Genomic DNA, 19356 nt, shown 5'->3' with positions numbered 1-19356 from the left:
GACTGTGTGTGTGTGTGAGAGAGAGACTGTGTGTGTGAGAGAGACTGTGTGTGTGTGTGTGAGAGAGAGACTGTGTGAGTGAGAGTGTGTGTGTGTGTGTGTGTGTGTGTGCGCGCGCATGCGCTCGTGCGCATGCATGTGCATGTGCATGTGCGTGTGTGTGGGTCTGTCTGTCTGTCTCTTGTTCTGCGTCCGTCCCAGCTAAGTCCCTGCACAGGGCTCCAAACTGCAGCCCTGTCCCGGCCTCAATAACTTTTTCCTGTGTTTTCCAGGGTAATCCACGGACGGGCTCCAGGAACACTGGGCACGAGGGGCCAGTCCCACGGGAAGGGTCTGCGCCAGCCGGACACAGTGACGCTCCGGAGGGGGCACTCGGCCCGTCCATGTCCACATTGGCATCCGCATGATGGCTCTGGAGGGGACATGGGGTCGGACAGCGCCAGGCGGGATGGACGGTGCCAGGGGATGGGGACAGGGATGGGGGTCAGAGCCGCCACGGGCTCGGAGAGTAACCGGAGCGTCACGGCCATGTTCAGTTTTCCAAAAAATTAAGCCTATAACACAGGATCAGAAGCGATGTGTAGAAACCTTTCCGTCAAAAGGAAAGAAAGAAGGAAAAGAAGATGCTAAAAAAAAAAATCTGTGTAAATGTAGCAAGTGCTGATTTAAACTTGTTTTTTTTTCTCTTTGCCATCAAGAACCGTTGTCCGCCACAGCGGCTGCCGAGCACCAACACGCAGGGGAGGGGAGAGGACCCGTGGCCGAGGGGCTCGGACGCCCCGGGAGGGAGATGTCCCGGGTCCCTGACCAGGACAACTATTAACACATACAGGCATGCCTCGCTTTAGTGCGCTTCGCTTTATTGCGCTTTTCAGATAGTGTGGTTTTTTTTACAAATTGAAGGTTTGTGGCAACCCTGCGTCGAGCAAGTCTATCGGTGCCATTTTTCCAGCAGCACGTGCTTGCTTCGTGTCTCTGTGTCACATTTTGGTAACTCTTGCAATATTTCAAACTTTTTCATTATTATTATATCTGTTATGGTGATATGTGATCAGTGATTGTTGATGCTACCATTGTAATTGTTCTGGGGCATCACAAACTGCACCGATATAAGATGGCGAACTTAATCAATAAATGTTGTGTGTGTTGTGACCGCTCCACCGACCAGCCGTTCCCCGTCTCTCTCCCTCTCCTTGGGCCTCCCTGTTCCCTGAGACACAACAATACTGAAATTAGGGCAATTAATAACCCTACAACGGCCTCCAGGTGTTCAAGTGAAAGGAAGAGTTGCACATCTCTCACTTTAAATCGAAAGCTAGAAGTGATGACGCTTAGCGAGGAAGGCACGTCAAAAGCCGAGATGGGCCGAAAGCTTGGCCTCTTGCACCAAACAGGTAGCCAAGTTGTGAATGCAAAGGAAAAGGTCTTGAAGGAAATTCAAAGTGCTGCTCCAGTGAACACACGAATGATAAGAAAGGGAAACAGCCTTATTGCTGATACAGAGAAAGTTTGAGTGTTCTGGGTAGAAGATCAAACCGGCCACAACCTTCCCTTAAGCCAAAGTCTAATCCAGAGCAAGGCCCGAACTCTCTTCAGTGCTATGAAGGCTGAGAGAGGTGAGGAAGCTGCAGGAGAAAAGGGAGAAAAGTCTGAAGCTGGCAGAGGTTGGTTCACGAGGTTTAAGGAAAGAAGCCATCTCCACAACATAAAAGTGCAAGGGGAAGCAGCAAGTGCTGACAGAGAAGCTGCAGCACGTTATCCAGAAGATCTAGCGAAGAGAATCAATGAAGGTGGCTGCACTAAATAACGGATTTTCAATGTAGACAAAACAGCCTTATATTGGAAGGAGATGCCATCTAGGACTCTCATAGCTCGAGAGGAGAAGTCCATGCCTGGCTTCAAAGGACAGACTGACAGCAAGAGAACTAGAAGTGGAGCCTGAAGATGTGACTGAATTGCTGCAATCTCATGATAAAACTTTAACGGATGAGGAGGTGCTTCTTATGGATGAGCAAAGAAAGTGGTTTTTTGAGATGGAATCCGCTCCTGGTGAAGATGCTGTGAACATTGTTGAAATGACAACAAAAGATTTAGAATATTACATGAACTTAGTTGATAAAGCAGCAGCAGGGTTTGGGAGGATTGACTCTGATTTTGAAAGAAGTTCTACTGTGGGTAAAATGCTATCAAACAGCATTGCATGCTACAGAGAAATGCTTCGCGAAAGGAAGAGTCAATTGATGCGGCAAACTTCACTGCTGTCTTGTTTTAAGAAATTGCCACAGCTGCCCCAACCTTCAGCAACCACCACCCTGATCAGTCAGCAGCCGTCAACATCGAGGCAAGACCCTCCATCAGCAAAAAGACTGTGACTCGCTGAAGGCTCAGATGATGGTTAGTATTTTTCAGCAATAAAGTGTTTTTTAATTAAGGTAGGTACATTGTTTTTTTAGACATAATGCTATTGCACACTTAACAGACTACAGTATAGTGTAAACATAACTTTTATATGCACTGGGAAAACAAAAAATTTGTGTGACTTGCTTTATTGCGATATTCGCTTTATTGCGGTGGACTGGAACCAAACCTGCAATATCTCCGAGGTATGCATCTATGTTGCTTTGGGTTTGTTTTCCATAAGCAGCAAAGATAACTAAATAATCCCTTCTGACCCTGTGGATATTAATAACTATATGTTTCCTACCTTCACTTTTGCTGTTTGTTTGCTTTAGTCTAACATATGAGAAGGAAAAGAGGTAATACTTTATTTTAGAACTTTGGCTGTGGCTGAAATTAAAAGAAAGAGAAAAAAATTAAGAAACAGAAAGAGGTCCAGCCTCAAGTGTCGCCATCGCCAAACGAGCCGCTCTGTCTCTGGACGCCCAGCAATCGCTGACGGCGACCGATGGGACAGCGTCAGACACGACAGCAGTACCTAACGCCGTGGCGGCTGGGGGCGGTGTATTTTACAAAACCTGGTGTATTTTACAAAATGGGGGTTCCAGCAAGCCTGGGAACGTTCCCCGCAGGGAACGTTATTGGCGTCTGCGTCTGCTTCAGCGGCCGGCAGCCACCAACACCCCGCATGGCTCCGACTGCGATGAGCGCCCCGGTGCCGTGCGGCGCCGGGGACGGTTATACAGACATGCCGAAAGCAGTGGCGCTGGAAGGGGCAGCAGCAGCGCGCGGTGCTGACAGGGGCATCTCTGCGCCGCTAACGACGGCGTCCGTGGGCACCGCTAACGACGGCGGAAACGCGAGCTCCCGGGAAGGGGCTGCGCGGCCACGCTCCCGGCTGCGCTCCCTGGCAGCCTTCACCTGCAAAACTGTTACTGGAACTGGGAGAGCCAGAGGAGCACGTGCAAAAGCAGCCACCAAACTGACAGAAAAACCCTCTAAAGGTGTTTAGATTGAGCGACTGAACGATGCCTCTTGCTGGCTGTTACACCCCAGGACAACTGAACCAGGGACCAGCGTTCAGAGGATTTCTCCAGCGGGTGAACTCCTCTCACTGGGGGACGGAACAGCAGGATCCGCTATTACAGGAGCCAACTTCCATCTCGGGAACAGAAGAGACCCGGATGGTGGGTCAGGCTGTGGCAGCGCGGTGAGGAGGAGGGTGAGCAGAAGCAGTAAAATCGCGTACGGGTTTGCTGAAAGACCCGGGTGAAGACCAGGGGACCCGAACTCGGAGGGGGGCTGCGTGCGCACAGCCAGACCCTCGTCCAGCCTCGCCGGCCCCTGTTGTCCAGCACCGCCGCAGCAGCCGGGGAGGCGCTGAGACCAGAAAGCCAACCAGTCTAATGAGAATAAAAAGCTGCTAAATTGGGGACTGCCAGTGAAACGCCGACGGTACGTCACTGACAGGTTTATGGGATGATTCCCAAAGCCTATGGCTGTGTCACACTTAATGCCGCATCCTGCGCTTGCATTAATAGCTCTGTAAGGGGCATCTTTCTCTGTTAACATAAATATATGTGGCCTGGTACCGATAAGAGGAGCAGCCCAGTCCCAGACAGGAGAGTTGCGTGCCCTGGTGTCCCCAAAACTGTGGTGGGCTGCAGTCAGATGGGACCGAGCTAACGGCCGCGCAGAGAGCGCAGCGTCCTCGGCAGAGGCTGCCCAGCCGGGGCTGGAGATGCGGGCGGCAGCACCGCGGGACCCTCCACCAGGTCTGCGGCTGAGATGTGTCAGAGAGCAGGGCAGAGGGACGGACCGGCACCCTGAAGCCATGGGGGGTGAAGAGGGACCACCGTGCACCCTAACGCCCAGCGACACAGGGGGACAAGGAGGGACAGACTCGCACCCCGGCACCCCCAAAGCCTCCCCTGTGTCCCCGTCCCGAGTACCAGCAGCATAGGAGGGCAAAGGCAGACACACTCATGCCCTAATGCAAGCAGTGCAGGAGGGAAGGGCAGCAGGGCTGCGATTCAATAGTAACTGTATGTAATTAGTGAGACTTCAGTTATTAATTGTGCTCAATAATTATGTTGAAGCGTGAAGAATAACAGAATTATGAGGTAATAACAGTGGTGTGTTTACAGGTCAGATTACTGATCATGCAACCTATTTATTATTTGTACTGTGTTGATTAATCAATAGATATTAGTGTCTTGAATCAGCTCTGCGTCAAGCCCACAAGCTGAAGGACGTCAGACTGAGGTGACCCCCGTCCCCGATCTCCTCTCGCCTTCATCCCCCTGCAGTCCCTTGTGTCCCCCACCCTTCCCTTGCGCCCCGTGTCCTCCTGGCAGCCCCTGCAGCCCTCCACCTCACCACCGCAGCCGTCTTCACCTCTTCTGCATCCCTCTCGCTGTTCCTGCTGCACCTCCCCTGTACCCAACACCCTTCCCCACATCACCCCCACCTCCCTGCATCCCCCTATAGCCCCTCCACAGCCCCCCGAGTCCTTTCTGTACCCCAACGCCCCTCCACAGCTCTGCTGCGTCCCCTCATAACCACCCCGATACACCCTGTATAGCCCCTCCGTGCTGCTGTCCTTCTGCGCCCCTCTGTATTCCCCATACATGCTCTGCACCCCTTCTTAACCCCCATAGCCCTCCGTCACCTCTCCTGTGTGCCCCATATCCCCCCTGCAGCCCTCCCAAACACCCCGCATCATCCTCCACATCCACCCCATGGTCTCCCTGCATCCTTTCTGTAGCCCCCCGCATCCCAGCTGCACTGTGTTATCTGCCCCCCCTGCTTCCACCCTATAGCCTGCCCAGGGCCCCATACCCCCCTGCACCCCCATATCCTCCCCCATGCCCCGGTGTCCCTCCAGTGCCCCATCCTGCCTGCACCCCCACATCCTCCCCTATATCCCCATGTCCCCCCCTGCACCCTATAGCATCTGCATGGCCCCACCCCCTCCCACACCCCCATAATCCCCCCTGTACCCTATAGCATCCCCACAGCCCCACAGCCCCTGCACCCCCATATCCTCCCCTATATCCCCATGGCTCCCCTGCACCCTATAGCATCCACATGGCCCCACACCCCTCCTGCACCCCCATATCACCCCTGCACCCTATAGCATCCCCACGGCCCCACACCGCCGTGTCCCCCCCGCACCCCGTGGCCGCACAGCCCCGCACGCCCCCCCCCACGCCCCCGTGCCGCCCCGGCGGCGCTCACCTGCCGCCGCCCCACGCGTAGGTCTCGCCGGCGGCGCCCAGCACCAGCACGTGCTCGTGGCCCAGCGCCAGGCGCCGGGCGCGCAGCGCGGGCGGCAGCGGCGCGAAGAAGGGCGGCCGCGGCGCCGCGAACCCGCCGGGCACCAGCGGCAGCGGCGGCGGCGCGGGGCCGGGGCCGGGGGCCGGCGGCAGCGCTCGCCGCCAGGCCGGGGCGCCCCGCAGCTCCCCGCGCAGCGCCGCCGCCCGCGGCCAGGCCTCGGCCGCCGCCGCCCGCCGCAGCAGCACGTGCGTCTCCGAGGGCAGCGCCTCGGTGCACCCGGCCGGCAGCCGCCGCCCCGCGCCGCCGCCTCCGCCGCGCACCTCCAGCGCGCCCGCGCCTGCGCCACACCGGCACCGGCCGTCAGCGGGGGGACCCGCCGGGGGCACCAGCGTCCCGGCGGGACGGGGACCCGGGGGCGAACCGCGCCTCGGGGCACCGGGACCGGGAGCACCGCGGGCAGCGCCGGGCGCGCCGGCGGGGGTGCGGGGGGAGACTGGGCACCGGGGCGCAGGGCAGCACCAGGCGGGGGCGGGGAGCAGGGCCGATATCGCGGGGGGTGAACGGGGCACCGGGATCACCGGGGACGGCGCCGGGGGGCAGGGTGCAGAGCCGGCACCGGGGGGGAACTGGGCACCGGGGCGGGGGGGGGCAGGGCCGGCACCGGGACCTTGGGACACCGGGGCGGGGGGCAGCACCGGGCCGCCGGGCAGGGCCGGCATCGCGGGAGGTGAACTGGGCACCGGGATCACCGGGGGCAGCGCTGGTGGTGGGGGTGGGGCAGAGCCGGCACCGAGACCTTGGGACACCGGAGCGGGGGATCGGGGCGGGACTGGGTACCGGGATCACCGGGGCAGCTCCGTCCCGGGGCGCAGGCCGGGGGGAGGCGCCTGGCCCCGCTGGCGGCAGGGGGCCCGCGGCGGCGCTCACCGGTCTCCAGGACCACGTAGCTCCAGGCGGGCCACACGCGGCGGATGCCCTCGGGGCCCGAGTCCAGGCGACGCGGCCCCGGGCCTGGCTCCGGGCCCCCCGCCGCCTCCTCGGCGCTGAAGCCGAACACGAGCCAGGAGCGGCGCGGCGCGGCCATGGCGCGGCGGCTCCGGCAGCGGGACGGGGCGGCCCCGGGCGGCGCAGCACCGCCCCGGCGGGCTGGGACCGCCCCTTCGGGCAGCACCTCCCCGTCCATCTCGGACCGCCCCGGCGGGGCGGCGCCGACGCGCACACAGAGCCGAGCCAGTCGGTTCGAGAGCAGCTTTAGTGCGGTGTCGCCGGGCCCTGCCCGCCCGCCCCGTCTCACCGGGTCGCCCAGCCGTGCCGGGACCCCCGCACCCCCCCGGTTAAGGCACACGGTGGTGGACACGCAGCCCCGCCGGGCAGCGGGCCCCGACCTTCCCCTCGCCCCGGCGGCCCAGCGCAGGAGAGGCATAAGGGCCCCGGGCAGCCCTGGCCCCAGACATGGGAGCAGAGCTCAGCCGTGGCCCCAGTGCGGTGTGTCCGTCCCCGCCGTCAGCGCGTGGTCCCTCTGCGCGTGGTCCCGTGCCGCGGGGTGCCAGCAAGCCCAGAGCAGTGTGGTGGGCAGAAGCCCAGAGCAGCATGTGCAGGGCCGTCCCAGAGCAGAGCCCAGGACCTCACTCCTGGTTGGGGTTGGGCTTGATGAGGCCATAAGCCACAGCCTGCGCCAGGCTCTCCTTAGCCGCCTGGGCCACACGTGGCTTGTCCTTTTCCTTGGCGAGCACGGAGAGGATCTCCAGCATCTCGCTGGCGATGAGCTGCTCTGCCACCTCCCGCTCAGCTGCCATCATGTTCATCACCACCACGGCCCCGCGGTGCTGCAGCTCCACGTTGGGGCTCAGCAGCAGGGCCTGCAGGATCTCCAGCCAGTGTGCTGTCTGCCGCGGGGGAGAGCAAGGCCGTGCTGAGCCGGCAGCGGCAGCAGGGCCAGCTCCCCTACGCTCCTCCCGGCCACCCCCCCCTCCCAGGGAGCCCTGCTCTGCCCTAGAGCAAGGGACCCCCTGCTGCCAGGCACTCACCACCTGGGGGATCCTCTTGCAGATGGGGGGGTGCAGCGCCGTCAGCATGGCCAAGGTCCCCGAGGCTGCACGCCGCAACTTCTCGTCCTCTTCCCCGCTGTACAGGACCATCAGCTTCAGCCGGTCGCTGCCCTCAGCCAGGAACAGCTCCTGCACCTGCCAACGAGAAGAGTGCTGGAGTCGCGGGGAGCCCAGCACAGGCACCCAGCGCAGCCCGGGCCAGACCTGCCCTCACCTCCTTGCTCATGGCCATGTTGCACATGCACTCGGTCGCAGCCAGCCGGATCAGCTCGTGCTCCTCAAACATGTAGCCCTCGATCATGGGTACAGCCTTCTCCTTCAGGATTTTCTGCCTGCAGCAGGGCACATGGGCGTTCCCACCCCAGTGTTCCCCCAGCACCGATTTTGGCCAGGGCAGCACACCTCCAAGCCAGGTAGGATCATGGCCCCTTTCTCTCCCCCACCTAGCCCAGCTCTGCAGCAGCCCCACAGCACCTACCGCAGCCTCTCGCTGATGCCGGCCAGGTTAGTTAATGCCATCAGACCCTCAAAGTTCTCCAGGCCTGTGCGCTGAAGGTGCAGAAGGCTTACAAGGGGCCGGACCACCTCGTAGATCTGTGGAGAGAGCAGTACAGGGCTCACACTCTGAACAAGGGGGCAGGGACTCCGTTCGCACCCCACGAGGCAGGGCCCAGGCATCCTGCCCTCACACAGGGAGCCCTGAGCCCAGCATAAGGCAGAGGCTCTCCCATGACCAGGCTCTAGGCAAGCAGACCTTTGTGGGGAGCACTGAAGGTCTCTCCGTCTCTCCAGAGAAGGCCAAACTCAAGTTAGAAACTCAACCAGTGCAAATCCTTGGATAAACAGTCCTGTGGCCTTTAACTCCAGTGTTGCCAAGCTCCTTCCAGATGGACAAGGAAGAAGAGCTGAAACCCATTCTCTCCTGGCTCCTGTGTACAGTAGCCTTGGCAGTTCCTGCCTGGGCAGACCCTGCTCACCCTGCTCAGACTGATGCCTTCCAGGAGCAGACACACACGCTGGCTTCAGCAGGTCCCAAACAGCAGCTTGGGCACACAAGGGTGGCGAGCCCTTGCATAAGAGCTGCTGTCCCCATGCAAACCACTGTGCACTGCCCTGACTCCCCACAACAGGCCCCTGTGTGGCAGACCTGCCCTCCCAGCCCGCAGCAGCTGCACTGACCCGCTCTCCAGGAAACGCCATCTCAGGGTTGGATGTGATGGTGATCTTTGCCAGGGCCTGAGCAGCCTTGGTCTGCCCCACTTCAGTGCTCTCCAGGGACAGCGGGATGAGAGCCTGCAGACAGAGAGGCAGCAGCCAGTCCTGCAGCCAGGTCACAGCAGCCCCAGCTTTCCCAGGTCTCATGTACAAGGAGCCAAACCACAGTCACGATCCCAGACCACTGTAGCCAGTCTCGGCAATCCCAGCCCTTCCCCACACCCCTCCTCCGTGTGGGGCATGCCAGCAGCACACGAGGGTCTATCATCTCACCTTGCCTCCTCCCTGTGCAACCACACCACCTCGGTCCTCCGCCTCCTCCACCAGGGCCAGGAACACCCTACAGACAACATGGGAGCAGCTGGAGTCAGGGACCTGCCATGACTGACCCTCAGGGACTGTGGGTCCCAGTGCCACCTGGACACCAGCATCAGGCCCAGGCTGCTTCGCAATGCGCCAGCTCCTGACCACCCCCTTTCTACATCCAGAAGCTTGGATTCCCCCATCCAGCCACCACAGAAACCCAAGCTTGCAGGCAAGACACCACCAGCCTCAGCCCATCTCTCACCCCTCCAATCCCCTGCACGGCCATACCTGGAGATCAGCTCCCGGCAGGAGTTGGTTAGTGCTGGGTTCTCGCTCTTCACCATGCAGGCAAGAGCTGACACTACGCCAGCTGCCAGCAGCTTCCGCACCCGCCGCTTCACAAAGTCCGGCTTATCCTGCCCAAGAGACAGGGTCACCACTTGGTTCAGACCTAGAACCCAACTCGCCACCACTGCTTGACACCCAACCATGCAGCCACCCACTGTGAGGCCTCCGACCCCACTGCTGAAGACCCCCAGACTGTTCACCCAGACACGCTGTCCCTACCTGGGACACCAGGCTTTGTCCCACCCATGCATTCTCCTCCAAGGTCTAGGCTCCCTGGCAGCTCCCAAGAAGAGCCCGTGCCCTCCTCACCTTAGGGTGCTGCTCTGGAATGTGCTGCTTGGCGTACTTGGCCAGCTCCAGCATCTGGGGGTCTGGCTCCTCGTGGTCGTAGCTGTTGGTGCAGTTCACTAGTGTGGAGGCTACTGCGTAGAGCACGCTCCTGTCCTCCGACTGTGGGGGTAATGGGACACTCGTCACATCCACGACACACAGAAGATAAGCAATGGCTTGAGCCTGCTCAGCACCACGGGGCATCAGCCCTTCCACACAACCAGCCACAGTCCCACAGCGTGACCTCCCAACCCATTCTGGCAGGAAGGGCACATGGGCACATTTTCCCAGCACCAGCATGCCCACCGTGCCGGTCCCCTGCTACAGCCCTGCCACACTCACCTTGGCCAGGTGGAACATGGCCTGCATCGCTGCCTTGTCCTCCACAAACTCCTCCTTGACATCCGCATCAAAAGTGAGGTAGGCCAGGCCCTCCACAGCCCAGCGCCGCGTGCCCGCATCGATCGTCTCATTACACAGCCACCTGGGAGAGGGTCACAGTGAGCCCACACTGCAGGGCACCTTGCCCTGACCTCCCCAACAGACTCTGCTGTCTGCAGCACTCACTTGCGGCACTGCTTGGCTAATTTCATTGTGGAGCCCTCGGCAAACTGCTTCATGCTGAAGTCGGTGCCTCCGGCAGATCCCAGTTTGCAGAGACCCTGCAGCCAGGAACAGGGTGTCAGAGCAGGAACAGCCACAGCCACCCCACTGTGCCTGTGACAGCCCCACACTAGGGACGAGACAGCGCTGTGGACCTGCGGGCCTTGCAGTCGCTGCCCAACCCAGCATCATCCAGTAGCCAAGCACAACTACTCCTCCTCGTCTTGCCATGCTCCTACCGCACTCACCACCAGCGCACGGATGCGGATGCTGTCCCTCTCACTATGCTTGTAGATCTCTTTGAGCAGACTGACACCGTTGGCAGTGATGAAGGAGGCACGCTTGGCCTTGTCGGCAGCGTGGATCAGCGCCTCCACAGCTACCAGCTGGTGGGCCTCGCAGACAGAGGCGCAGAGGGACAGCACGCTGTCCATGATCCCCTCCAGCTCCAGCACCCTGTTCCCAGCCTCTGAGGGGCCCTGCAGCAGGCATGACACTGTCTGGATGGCCCGCAGCTTTCCAGCCAGCTCGTGTCCCTCAAACCAGCTCCTGCAGAGGAAGAACACCAGAAGAGATAAGGCTGACCCTGTCCACTGCCTCCAGCCACAAGCAGCCCTGCCCTGCTGGATCCCCAGCACAGCAGGTCCCTGGTGGGTCTGCCAATCTGCTCTTACTGCTAAGTGCAAAAAGGTCTGGGGATAGAGGGGCTGCTGCTACCAGGAGAGGCAGGGTGTGTGCAGCACACACCTGGGGCACTCAGAAGGCTTCTGCCTTCAGAAAATCAAAGCCCCCTCCCGCCCCCAGGTAGGCCCTGGCTCACTTCACATAGTCCTCGCACAAGTGGTGGAAGTTCTCCCTCTCGGCGTCGCATTTTAGGTCGCTGTAGAGCTTGCTCAGCAGGACCGAGGCACTCATCCGGCTGTTCTCTGTCACAGGCAGGCTGTCCTGAGCCCCACACACTGTGCTTCCCACCTCCAGGATCTTCTTCAGGCCTAGGAGGACACGCAGGTTAGATACCCTGGTAAGGAGCAAAAGGAGGTGCACAGGACCCTAGCACCTGCAGAGCCAAGACACATGTCACCCCGAGGCAGAGGGATGTGACACCCGAGTGGGACACTGCAGGCTGTGCTTCACTCACCCTGGTCAATCACCCACAGGCTCAGGCTGTTGTTGATCTCCTTTGGCGACTTCCTGGGCACCACTTTGATGAGCAGGTTGAGGGCATTGTCCCGTCCATGCGCAGAGGCCCCTTCCAGGGCTAGCAGCTCCAGGAGGTGCTTGATCAGCAGCTTCAGATCCTTGGAGGAATCTTCCAGGAGAGACAGTGCCCAGCAGTCAGTGCCCTGGACAGGGGCCTCACCCCCACCATGGCAAGGCTGGCAGGAGATGCTGCCACAATCAGGGGACCCCAGGTTCCAGCTCAAGGCCATATTAACTGTGGACCTGAGTCCCTGGCTCAGCGGTAGGGAGCAGTGGCAAGGCAGGCAGAGGGAGAAGAACCCACAGCCCACTACAGCTCAGCACCTCCCCACTGCCACACTAGCCAGCTGGGGCAGGCAGGCACTCACCCAGCACCACTGCATCCTCCTTTCCACGGAAGTCCTTCTGCATCCCTTCCTTCAGGGAATCAAACATCACCTGCAGCAGGTTGCAGGCAGCCAGGGAAACCTGCTCATGCTCCACACCCAGCACTGCTGAGAGACGAGGGGCACCCAATTCCGCCAGGATGGCTGTGGTCTGCAAGTGCAAGCACAGCAGTCTGCTGGAGACTTCAGGGAAGCCTTGGCACTCCCCAGCACCATCTCCAGATGGTTCCCTATCACAGCAAGGCTCCCACAAGCTTGGGCCTGGTGGGGTGACAGCTGAGGGCTCCACTGCTCAGCAGGGCTGCAGCGAGCCACAGACAGAGGCCAGCCATGCTCCCCTGCCTGACACACTTCACAGCAGCCCAGATATCAGTCCCCCTGGGCCAGGCCCCATCATGCAGGAGAAACTATGACATGACCTACCCGGGAGCAGTGCCCGGAGCACAACCCCACCAGGGTGCGCAGGGCTGCCAGCATCATGTCAGCTTTGGCCGTGTCAAGGAGTTGTGTCAGCAGCCGCACGCCATCACTTTGGAAGATTTTCTCTGCTCCGGCCTCCTCCCGTGCCAGCACAATCAGGTTCTGTGCAGCCTAGGAGAGGAGAGTCATGTTTGGGGCACTAGCCCACAGATCAGGGCAGGTCAGTGGCAAAATGGAGCCCACTGTGAGTAGGGAACCTCACCCACAGGAGCCTGCCAGGCCACCAGGGCAGCCATGAGCACCCGCCTTCCACCCCCAACCCTTGCAGAGCATGTTCTGCTACCACAGGGCAGCACAGTTCAGCCAGCAGTGTTGAGTCAGGAAGGGTAATTCCTCCCCTCCTTGCCTTCCATCCAAGCTACATCCCCCTCTGCTGCCTAGAGTTCAGACCTTCTGCTTCTTGTCTGCATCCTTTTCTTCAGGATCCAGTAAGATCTGAAACATCTGGTCCACCTTAGAGTCCGTGCAGGACATTTTCTTCATCTAAGAGATCAGAAACAGCAGCTCAGTCCTCACCGTTCCCCTGAACAGAGCACAGGGGTCCACAACAGGAGCCTGCAGCCAGCCCTACCAATGGTCTTCCCAGCTCACCTTCTCATGCATGCTGCTCCCCAGAGTGTGCAGTGCCTCCTGAAAGGCCTTGTTCTTGGGCTCCAGGCTCACACACCTCTGCAAGTCACTGATAGCCTGGTCCAAGCGGCCCAGCTTCTGCAGTGCCTGGCTTCGGCGGAACAGCGCCTTCATGTCCCGTCCGTCGGCTTCAATGGCTAAGGGCAAGCAAGAGATGTATGACAGAGCCCTTGGACCACTCCGCTCTGCCTCAACAGACAGGCAGCACACAGAGACCAGCCTCCTACCAGCCATGCCCTGACAGTACCTTTAGATGCATCAGCTTCTGCGTTGGCATAGTCTTCCTGCAGAGAAAGAACCAGTGAGAACCAGTGGGTCCTGCCCCACTGCCCACAGGTAGACATGCAGGTCACATTCATCCTGCTTGTGGGCAGAGGCAGCACCAGACTCTTTAGAGAAGAGCGTAAGGAAATGACCGTGGGGGTCTGAGGATGGAAACAGTCACTGAGGACAATGAACCAGTACAATAGGGCATCTTGCCCTTCCCAGGAACACAGCCTTCACAAGGGTTCCTGAGGAGCCGTAAGGCCCCCTGATGCCCTTTGAGTGCCCACTGCAACGGTGCTCCCTGTCCATCCATGTTTCCCGCTTGCTTCAGAGACCATTACATGTCAGCAGATCAGAGACACTGACTGTCTGGGGAACAGACCCAACACAGAGCACCTGTGCATCTTTGACATGGTTTGGACAGCTCGCTAGAGAATCAGACACCAGATACACCAGGAGAAGAGATGAGCAGAGAAAGCAGGGCAGGCAGCCAATGCAACAAGAAGGAAGGGTCCCAAGAGCCCTGGAAAACAGATGTTTCTGCAGCATCAGTTCAAGGAGATGCACCACTTGGCCACCCTGGTCACTCTGTTGTGCTGCTTGCTGGCATGTCTTGCAGGGAGGAACAGGCAGCACTGAGCTGGGGGGCCTGTGCAACATGCCAACCAGGTCCAGGGCCTTCCTGATGGCTCTGACACTAGCAAGGTGCTGGTTGGGCCCCCACGGTCAGAGACTGGAGACAAGCACCTGCTGGACATCACCCAGCCGAGGGACAGACGGGGCCTCCCTGCGCATGCTCCTGGCTGGCAGAGGCTGGAGCAGCCAGGACAGCTGCCAGCAGCGCCCCGGCAGGCTGGTCCAGACAGGCCAGTTCCTGCAGGGTGCACGGTGACGTCCACCCGCCCCCGCTCTCACCAGCTTCAGGTAACAGGCGGCGCGGTTGCGGTGCAGCACGGCTCGCTCCGACTCGGCATCACAGAGACTCAGCGCCTGCGTGTAGGTGGCAAGGGCCGCGGCGTGGTCCCCTGCCTGGAACAGCGCGTTGCCCTGCTTGCGCAGCTGCCCCGCCGTCACCTGCAAGACCGGCACCGGGGTGGGACACGGCCACTGGGGGGGTCCCTGGGATGTGGCCCTGACCCCATCCATGCTGTGCGGGGATGGAGCTGGGACAGGTCACAACCCTCCAGACTGCCCCAGGGATGGGCCCGGGACAAGCCCCATCGCCCCAGCTGCCCTGGGGATGGGGCAATGACAGCTCCCAGGACAGGTCCCATCGCCCCAGCTGCCCCGGGGATGGGGCAATAGCAGCTCCCAGGACAAGCCCCATAGCCCCAGCTGCCCCGGGGATGGGGCAATAGCAGCTCCCAGGACAGGCCCCATAGCCCCAGCTGCCCCGGGGATGGGGCAATAGCAGCTCCCAGGACAGGCCCCATCACCCTAATTGCCCTGGGGATGGGCCCGGGACAGGTTCTCCAGGATAGGCCCCATCGTCCCAGAGGCCTGGGGATGCAGCAGTGACTGGCCCCGGGGACGGGCCCCATCGTCCCGACTGGCCTGGGGAGGGGACTCGGGACAGGGCCCCGGGACGGGCCCTGATTGCCCCAACGGCCCGGGGATGGGTCCCAGGACAAGTTCCCCGGGACGGGCCCTGATTGCCCCAACGGCCCCGGGATGGGCCCGGCCGCGACAGGCGCCCGCGACAGGCCCTCGCCCCGCAGCTGCCCCGGCGCCGCAGCGTCCCGGTCCCGGCCAGCACCCCCGGTCCCGGCCCCGGTGAGGCAGTCCCGGTCCCAGGTCCCAGTCCCGCCGGTCCCGGCCAGGCCCCCCGGCCCCGGTCAGGCACTCCCACTCCCAGTCCCGGTCCCGGTCCCGCCGGTCCCGGCCAGGTCCCCCGGTCCCGGTCGCGGCCCCGCGCCCCGCTCACCGCCGCCTCCATCGCGCCGCGCCCGTGACGTCACCGCCGATCGCCCGGGGAACCCGGAACGCCACCGCCCGCGTCACGTGACGAGGCCCCGCGGGGGCGGGGCGGGCTCGAGCCTGAACCTGCAGCGCCGCCGCGCGCCCCCAGGGGGCGCCCCGGGCGCGGCCGCAGCGCGCGTGCGCGGAGCCCGTGCGGCGCCGCCGCTGCACCACCGGGTGCGCCCCTTAGTGCCCCCATTGCACCCCGGGTGTGCCCCTTAGTGCCCCCATTGCACCCCCATGTACCCCCATGGGTGCCCCCATTGCACCCCCGGGTGTGCCCCTTAGTGCCCCCATTGCACCCCCATGTGCCCCCATGGGTGTCCCTACTGCACCCCCATGTGCCCCCATGGGTGCCCCCACTGCACTCCCGGGTGCGCCCCTTAGTGCCCCCATTGCACCCCGGGTGTGCCCCTTAGTGCCCCTATTGCACCCCCCATGTGCCCCCATGGGTGTCCCTACTGCACCCCCATGTGCCCCCATGGGTGCCCCCACTGCACCCCCGGGTGTGCCCCTTAGTGCCCCTATTGCACCCCCATGTACCCCCATGGGTGCCCCCATTGCACCCCCGGGTGTGCCCCTTAGTGCCCCCATTGCACCCCCATGTGCCCCCATGGGTGTCCCTACTGCACCCCCATGTGCCCCCATGGGTGCTCCCATTGCACCCCGTGTGCCCTCACTGCACCCCAGTGTGCTCCTGCAGGTGCCCCCATGCCCCCCCCGTGTTCTCCCATGGGTGCCCCCATTGCCCCCCACAACCCCCCCGCGTGCCCGCCGCACCCCTATGAGCAGGCACCCTGCGGAGACCCACGGGCTGCCAGCCCTGCTGCCGTCCCCAGACCCCCGAGCCCTCCCGGGGGGGGGGACAGGACACCCCGTCCCTGCCCTGCCCGGAGCCCCCGGCGCAAGGACAGAGCGGAGTGGAGCGAGGGAGGCTGCGCTGCCTTTATCTCCACAACTCAGCGAGCAGCAGGGTCCGGCGCTGCCCCCCCGCCCGGGCGCTCAGCCATCGTCGTGGGGGGCCAGGGGGGCTGAGCCAGGGGCACCACAGGGCGGCCGGGAGCAGGGCGGGCGCCCTTCGGGGCGGCTGCAGGGCAGGAGGCGGCCGAGGCGGCAGCGCTGGCGCCGGTGGAAGTGCAGGAGGTCGACGGCCATGAGCAGCAGGACGAGGAGGCCGTAGAGCCCCACGAAGGGCAGCGCCAGCGGGTTCCTGGGCCAGGGAAGCACCTTAGGGGCAGCCAGCAGGTGCACGTGGGGCAGCTGGCAGGGTGCACGCGTGGGGCGGGCGGCGGGTGCACACGCGGGGTGGCCGGCAGTGTGTACACACAGAGCAGGCAGCAGGGTGCACACGGGGCGGCCGCGGGTGCAGGCGGGGCGGCTGGCAGTGTGCACGCGCGAGGTGGGTGGTGGGGTGCACACGCGGAGTGGCTGGCGGGTGCGCGTGGGGCAGGCAATGGGGTGCACACGCGGGGCAGCCGGCAGGTGCACACGTGGGGTGGGCAATAGGGTGCACACGCGGGGCAGCCGGCGGGTGCACGTGCAGGGCAGGTGGCAGGCGCGCGCAGGGCTCACCTGAGCAGCCCAGGGGCCGGCACGCTGGAGAGGTTCACCTGGGCCAGGGCCTCCCAGGCCAGGCGGGTGCAGCAGGACTTGAGGGCGTGCGGGCCGGGCCGGCAGCAGTAGCGGTGGTCGGCCGGGTCGCCGAGCTGCGGGCAGTAGAAGCCGGAGTGGTAGCGCCCGTCGGGGCCCGCGTAGCCCTCGCAGAGGTGCAGGTTGTGGGCAGCACCTGTGGGGGGACACAGGCGCTCGCGGGGCATGCGGGCCCCGGCCGGCAGCTCCCGCTGCGGGTCTCAGCCGGAGAGACGGGGCAGCTGCCCGTGCTGGCAGCGCAGCTGAGACCAGTGCTGCCGGAGCCCCCGGCCCTGCATGCGCCACCACCGACAGCCCTTGCCGAGGGTGAACGCAGAGGAGGGAGGCCACGGACCCACCGGCAGCCCCTGCCCCACCGCAGCGTCACCTCCCTCGTGCTCCGCACTGCCGGCACAACGTCCCTGCCAGCCCCAGGACATGGCCCTGCATCCCGCATGGCTGGGGGTCCCCGGGCCCGGGTGGGGAGGAGGCAGCCCGCCGTGGTGCGCGGCTGCAGTGGCAGGGATGGGGCGAGCCCTCGGCCAGCGGATCAGCCCCCGATGTCCCCATGCTCCCTGTCCCCACCACCCTGCAGGACCCACTGGTGCGTGCAGCCGTGGGGCAGCCAGGTGTGCGCTCACGGCTCCCCCAGCACCGTCCCCCAGCTGGGACCACCACCCCAGCGCAGACCACAGCAGCCCGGTGTGGCGAGGTGCCTGTGGGGCTGTGCTGGCCCTGGAGGGATGGGGCGCAGGGGACAGTGCCTGCCCGCGGCGCGGAGCGGGGCCGTACCTGTCCCGAGGAGCCTGGGATGCACCGCCGCGCAGAGGAGCAGCCCCAGCAGGAACCTGCTCAGCATCTTCCCGGCCGTGCTGGGGGCACCGGCAGCCCCAGCGCTGTCTGAGGCGAAACCGCAGCCCCTCCTGCTCCTGCCTCCATCACCGGCCCATCAAGAGCTTCTTGGAGCCATTAGAGCCTCCTGCACTTACTGCCCTGCTCCGCAGGGACCAGGAGCGGGAGGCGGGAGCATCGCTAATGAGCTCCTCTGGGCCAAGGCCGGGTCAGAGGCACCTTCCCCAGCCCCGCAGCGGGGGCGCGGGGTGCCGGGTCCCGTCACCCTCTTTGGGCATCTCGGCCCTTTGGCACCTGGCTGCCGTGGGCAAGGGCCTCCCCAGGCAGCCCCAGGCCCGGGGAGCTGGGAACCGGCCTCCCTGCCCACGGGCAGCTAACGCCAGGGCTGGCCCTGGCTGGAGGGGCCAGGGCCGCCGGCAGGCTGCAGAGACATCATGGTGCCGGCAGCCCCCAGGGTGGTGGGGCAGCCTGGCCAGGCAGGTAGCAGGTCCTGCGCCGAGCAGCCTGGCCCCCCGCCAGCTGCTCCATTAGCCGGACGCCGGAGCCGCTCATTGCACTAATGTGCCTGCGCAGGGGCCGGGTGGGATCAGCCCAGCCGGCAGCCGCATGCAGGCTGAAAGCTCCCCAGCATGGGGCTGGGCCAGCGCAGGCTCCCCGGGGAGCTCACACACCCGGCTGTGCACCACGGCCTGGTCCACCATCCCCAGCTGTGCACCACGGACCGGTCCACCATCCCCGGCTGCTCACCACGGACCGGTCCACCATCCCCAGCTGTGCACCACGGACGGGTCCACCATCCCTGGCTGCACACCACGGACCAGTCCACCATCACGGGGTGCCCAGCATCCCCTGGCCCCACCTCTGGGCCAGTCCAAGGGGTGCCAGCTGTGCAGGTGGCCATGCTGGGGACACTGAGACACGGCACAGCCAGCACAGCCTCCTGGCCCTGCCCTCCCATGCGGGGCCCGCGGCCCTCCCCACTGGCACCCTGCTGCAGTAATTAGGCCCCAGGGAGCCGGAGGCACACGGCAGCCCCAGCGCTTCCCACAGCAACCGGGAGGATGCTCCTGGCGACGTGGCTCCCGGCACGCCGCAGGGCGGCAACCGGCAGTGCTGCAGCCATGCAGCTCCTCATGGCTCGGGAGCGCTGCCCGCTGGCCAAGGGCCTCGTGCCTTCCCATCTCCAGCTGGCAGGGCACGGCCTGCTGAGCCCCACAGCAGCACTCCTCAGCCCCACGCACATGGCAAGGCCCTGCCTCCTTCTTAGGTGGCTGCAGGGCCACAGCCCCAGAGAGCAGCCGGTCCCCCAGTGACCGGGAGCAGGGACAGAGCTTGCCCCAGCCCCGGGGAGCACCCACAAGGCAGGGACCCTGGGCGGCGGAGCAGGGCTCAGCCCAGGTCCCTGCAGCCCTCATCGCACCCGGTGT

General features: G+C 63.4%; 3 protein-coding genes across 4 annotated transcripts in view; all 3 read right to left on the bottom strand.

Annotated features, from left to right (window-relative positions):
* Positions 1-6808, bottom strand: part of RCCD1 (RCC1 domain containing 1) — a 20785-nt gene extending 13977 nt beyond the window's left edge. For both annotated transcript variants that reach the window (XM_067305364.1, XM_067305365.1), the window contains exons 1-2: positions 6604-6808; positions 5638-6013 (exon numbers count right to left, since the gene is read on the bottom strand). In XM_067305364.1, coding sequence (XP_067161465.1) covers positions 5638-6013; positions 6604-6760 — 533 coding nt within the window. In that variant the 5' untranslated portion in view covers positions 6761-6808. The remainder of the gene's footprint in view (positions 1-5637; positions 6014-6603) is intronic.
* Positions 6809-6931: 123 nt separating this feature from the next.
* Positions 6932-15461, bottom strand: UNC45A (unc-45 myosin chaperone A). Its single transcript, XM_067305620.1, has 20 exons — positions 15414-15461; positions 14405-14563; positions 13470-13506; positions 13184-13359; positions 12983-13075; positions 12536-12703; positions 12095-12263; positions 11665-11835; positions 11347-11518; positions 10775-11075; positions 10491-10585; positions 10266-10407; positions 9903-10043; positions 9534-9661; positions 9213-9279; positions 8904-9017; positions 8203-8318; positions 7939-8056; positions 7704-7859; positions 6932-7562 (listed from the first exon to the last, which is right to left on the bottom strand). Exons 1-20 carry the CDS (start codon positions 15423-15425, stop codon positions 7302-7304), a joined length of 2796 nt encoding a protein of 931 aa, XP_067161721.1. The 5' UTR covers positions 15426-15461; the 3' UTR covers positions 6932-7301.
* A 989-nt stretch (positions 15462-16450) lies between these two features.
* Positions 16451-17265, bottom strand: LOC136993434 (protein shisa-like-1). Its single transcript, XM_067305780.1, has 2 exons — positions 17021-17265; positions 16451-16658 (listed from the first exon to the last, which is right to left on the bottom strand). The coding sequence occupies exons 1-2, from the start codon at positions 17263-17265 to the stop codon at positions 16451-16453; spliced, it is 453 nt and encodes a 150-aa protein (XP_067161881.1).
* Between the last annotated feature and the right edge of the window lie 2091 nt (positions 17266-19356).

Source organism: Apteryx mantelli, chromosome 15, assembly GCF_036417845.1.
Source record: "Apteryx mantelli isolate bAptMan1 chromosome 15, bAptMan1.hap1, whole genome shotgun sequence".
NCBI classification, from domain to species: domain Eukaryota; kingdom Metazoa; phylum Chordata; class Aves; order Apterygiformes; family Apterygidae; genus Apteryx; species Apteryx mantelli.
Note: the sequence above shows the minus strand (reverse complement) of the source record. Positions and strands in the feature narration are given on the sequence as shown.

Excerpts from the sequence above, each read along its gene's own strand:
- UNC45A (XM_067305620.1), bottom strand. Across the intron at positions 13,360-13,469 it reads AGAAGCTGATGCATCTAAAG|CCATTGAAGCCGACGGACGG; the intron begins GTACTGTCAGGG and ends GCTTGCCCTTAG. Across the intron at positions 10,408-10,490 it reads TTAGCCAAGCAGTGCCGCAA|GTGGCTGTGTAATGAGACGA; the intron begins GTGAGTGCTGCA and ends ACCCTCTCCCAG.
- LOC136993434 (XM_067305780.1), bottom strand. The coding sequence starts at position 17,265 with ATGCCCCGCGAGCGCCTGTGTCCCCCCACAGGTGCTGCCCACAACCTG. Across the intron at positions 16,659-17,020 it reads CCGGCCCCTGGGCTGCTCAG|GAACCCGCTGGCGCTGCCCT; the intron begins GTGAGCCCTGCG and ends TCCCTGGCCCAG.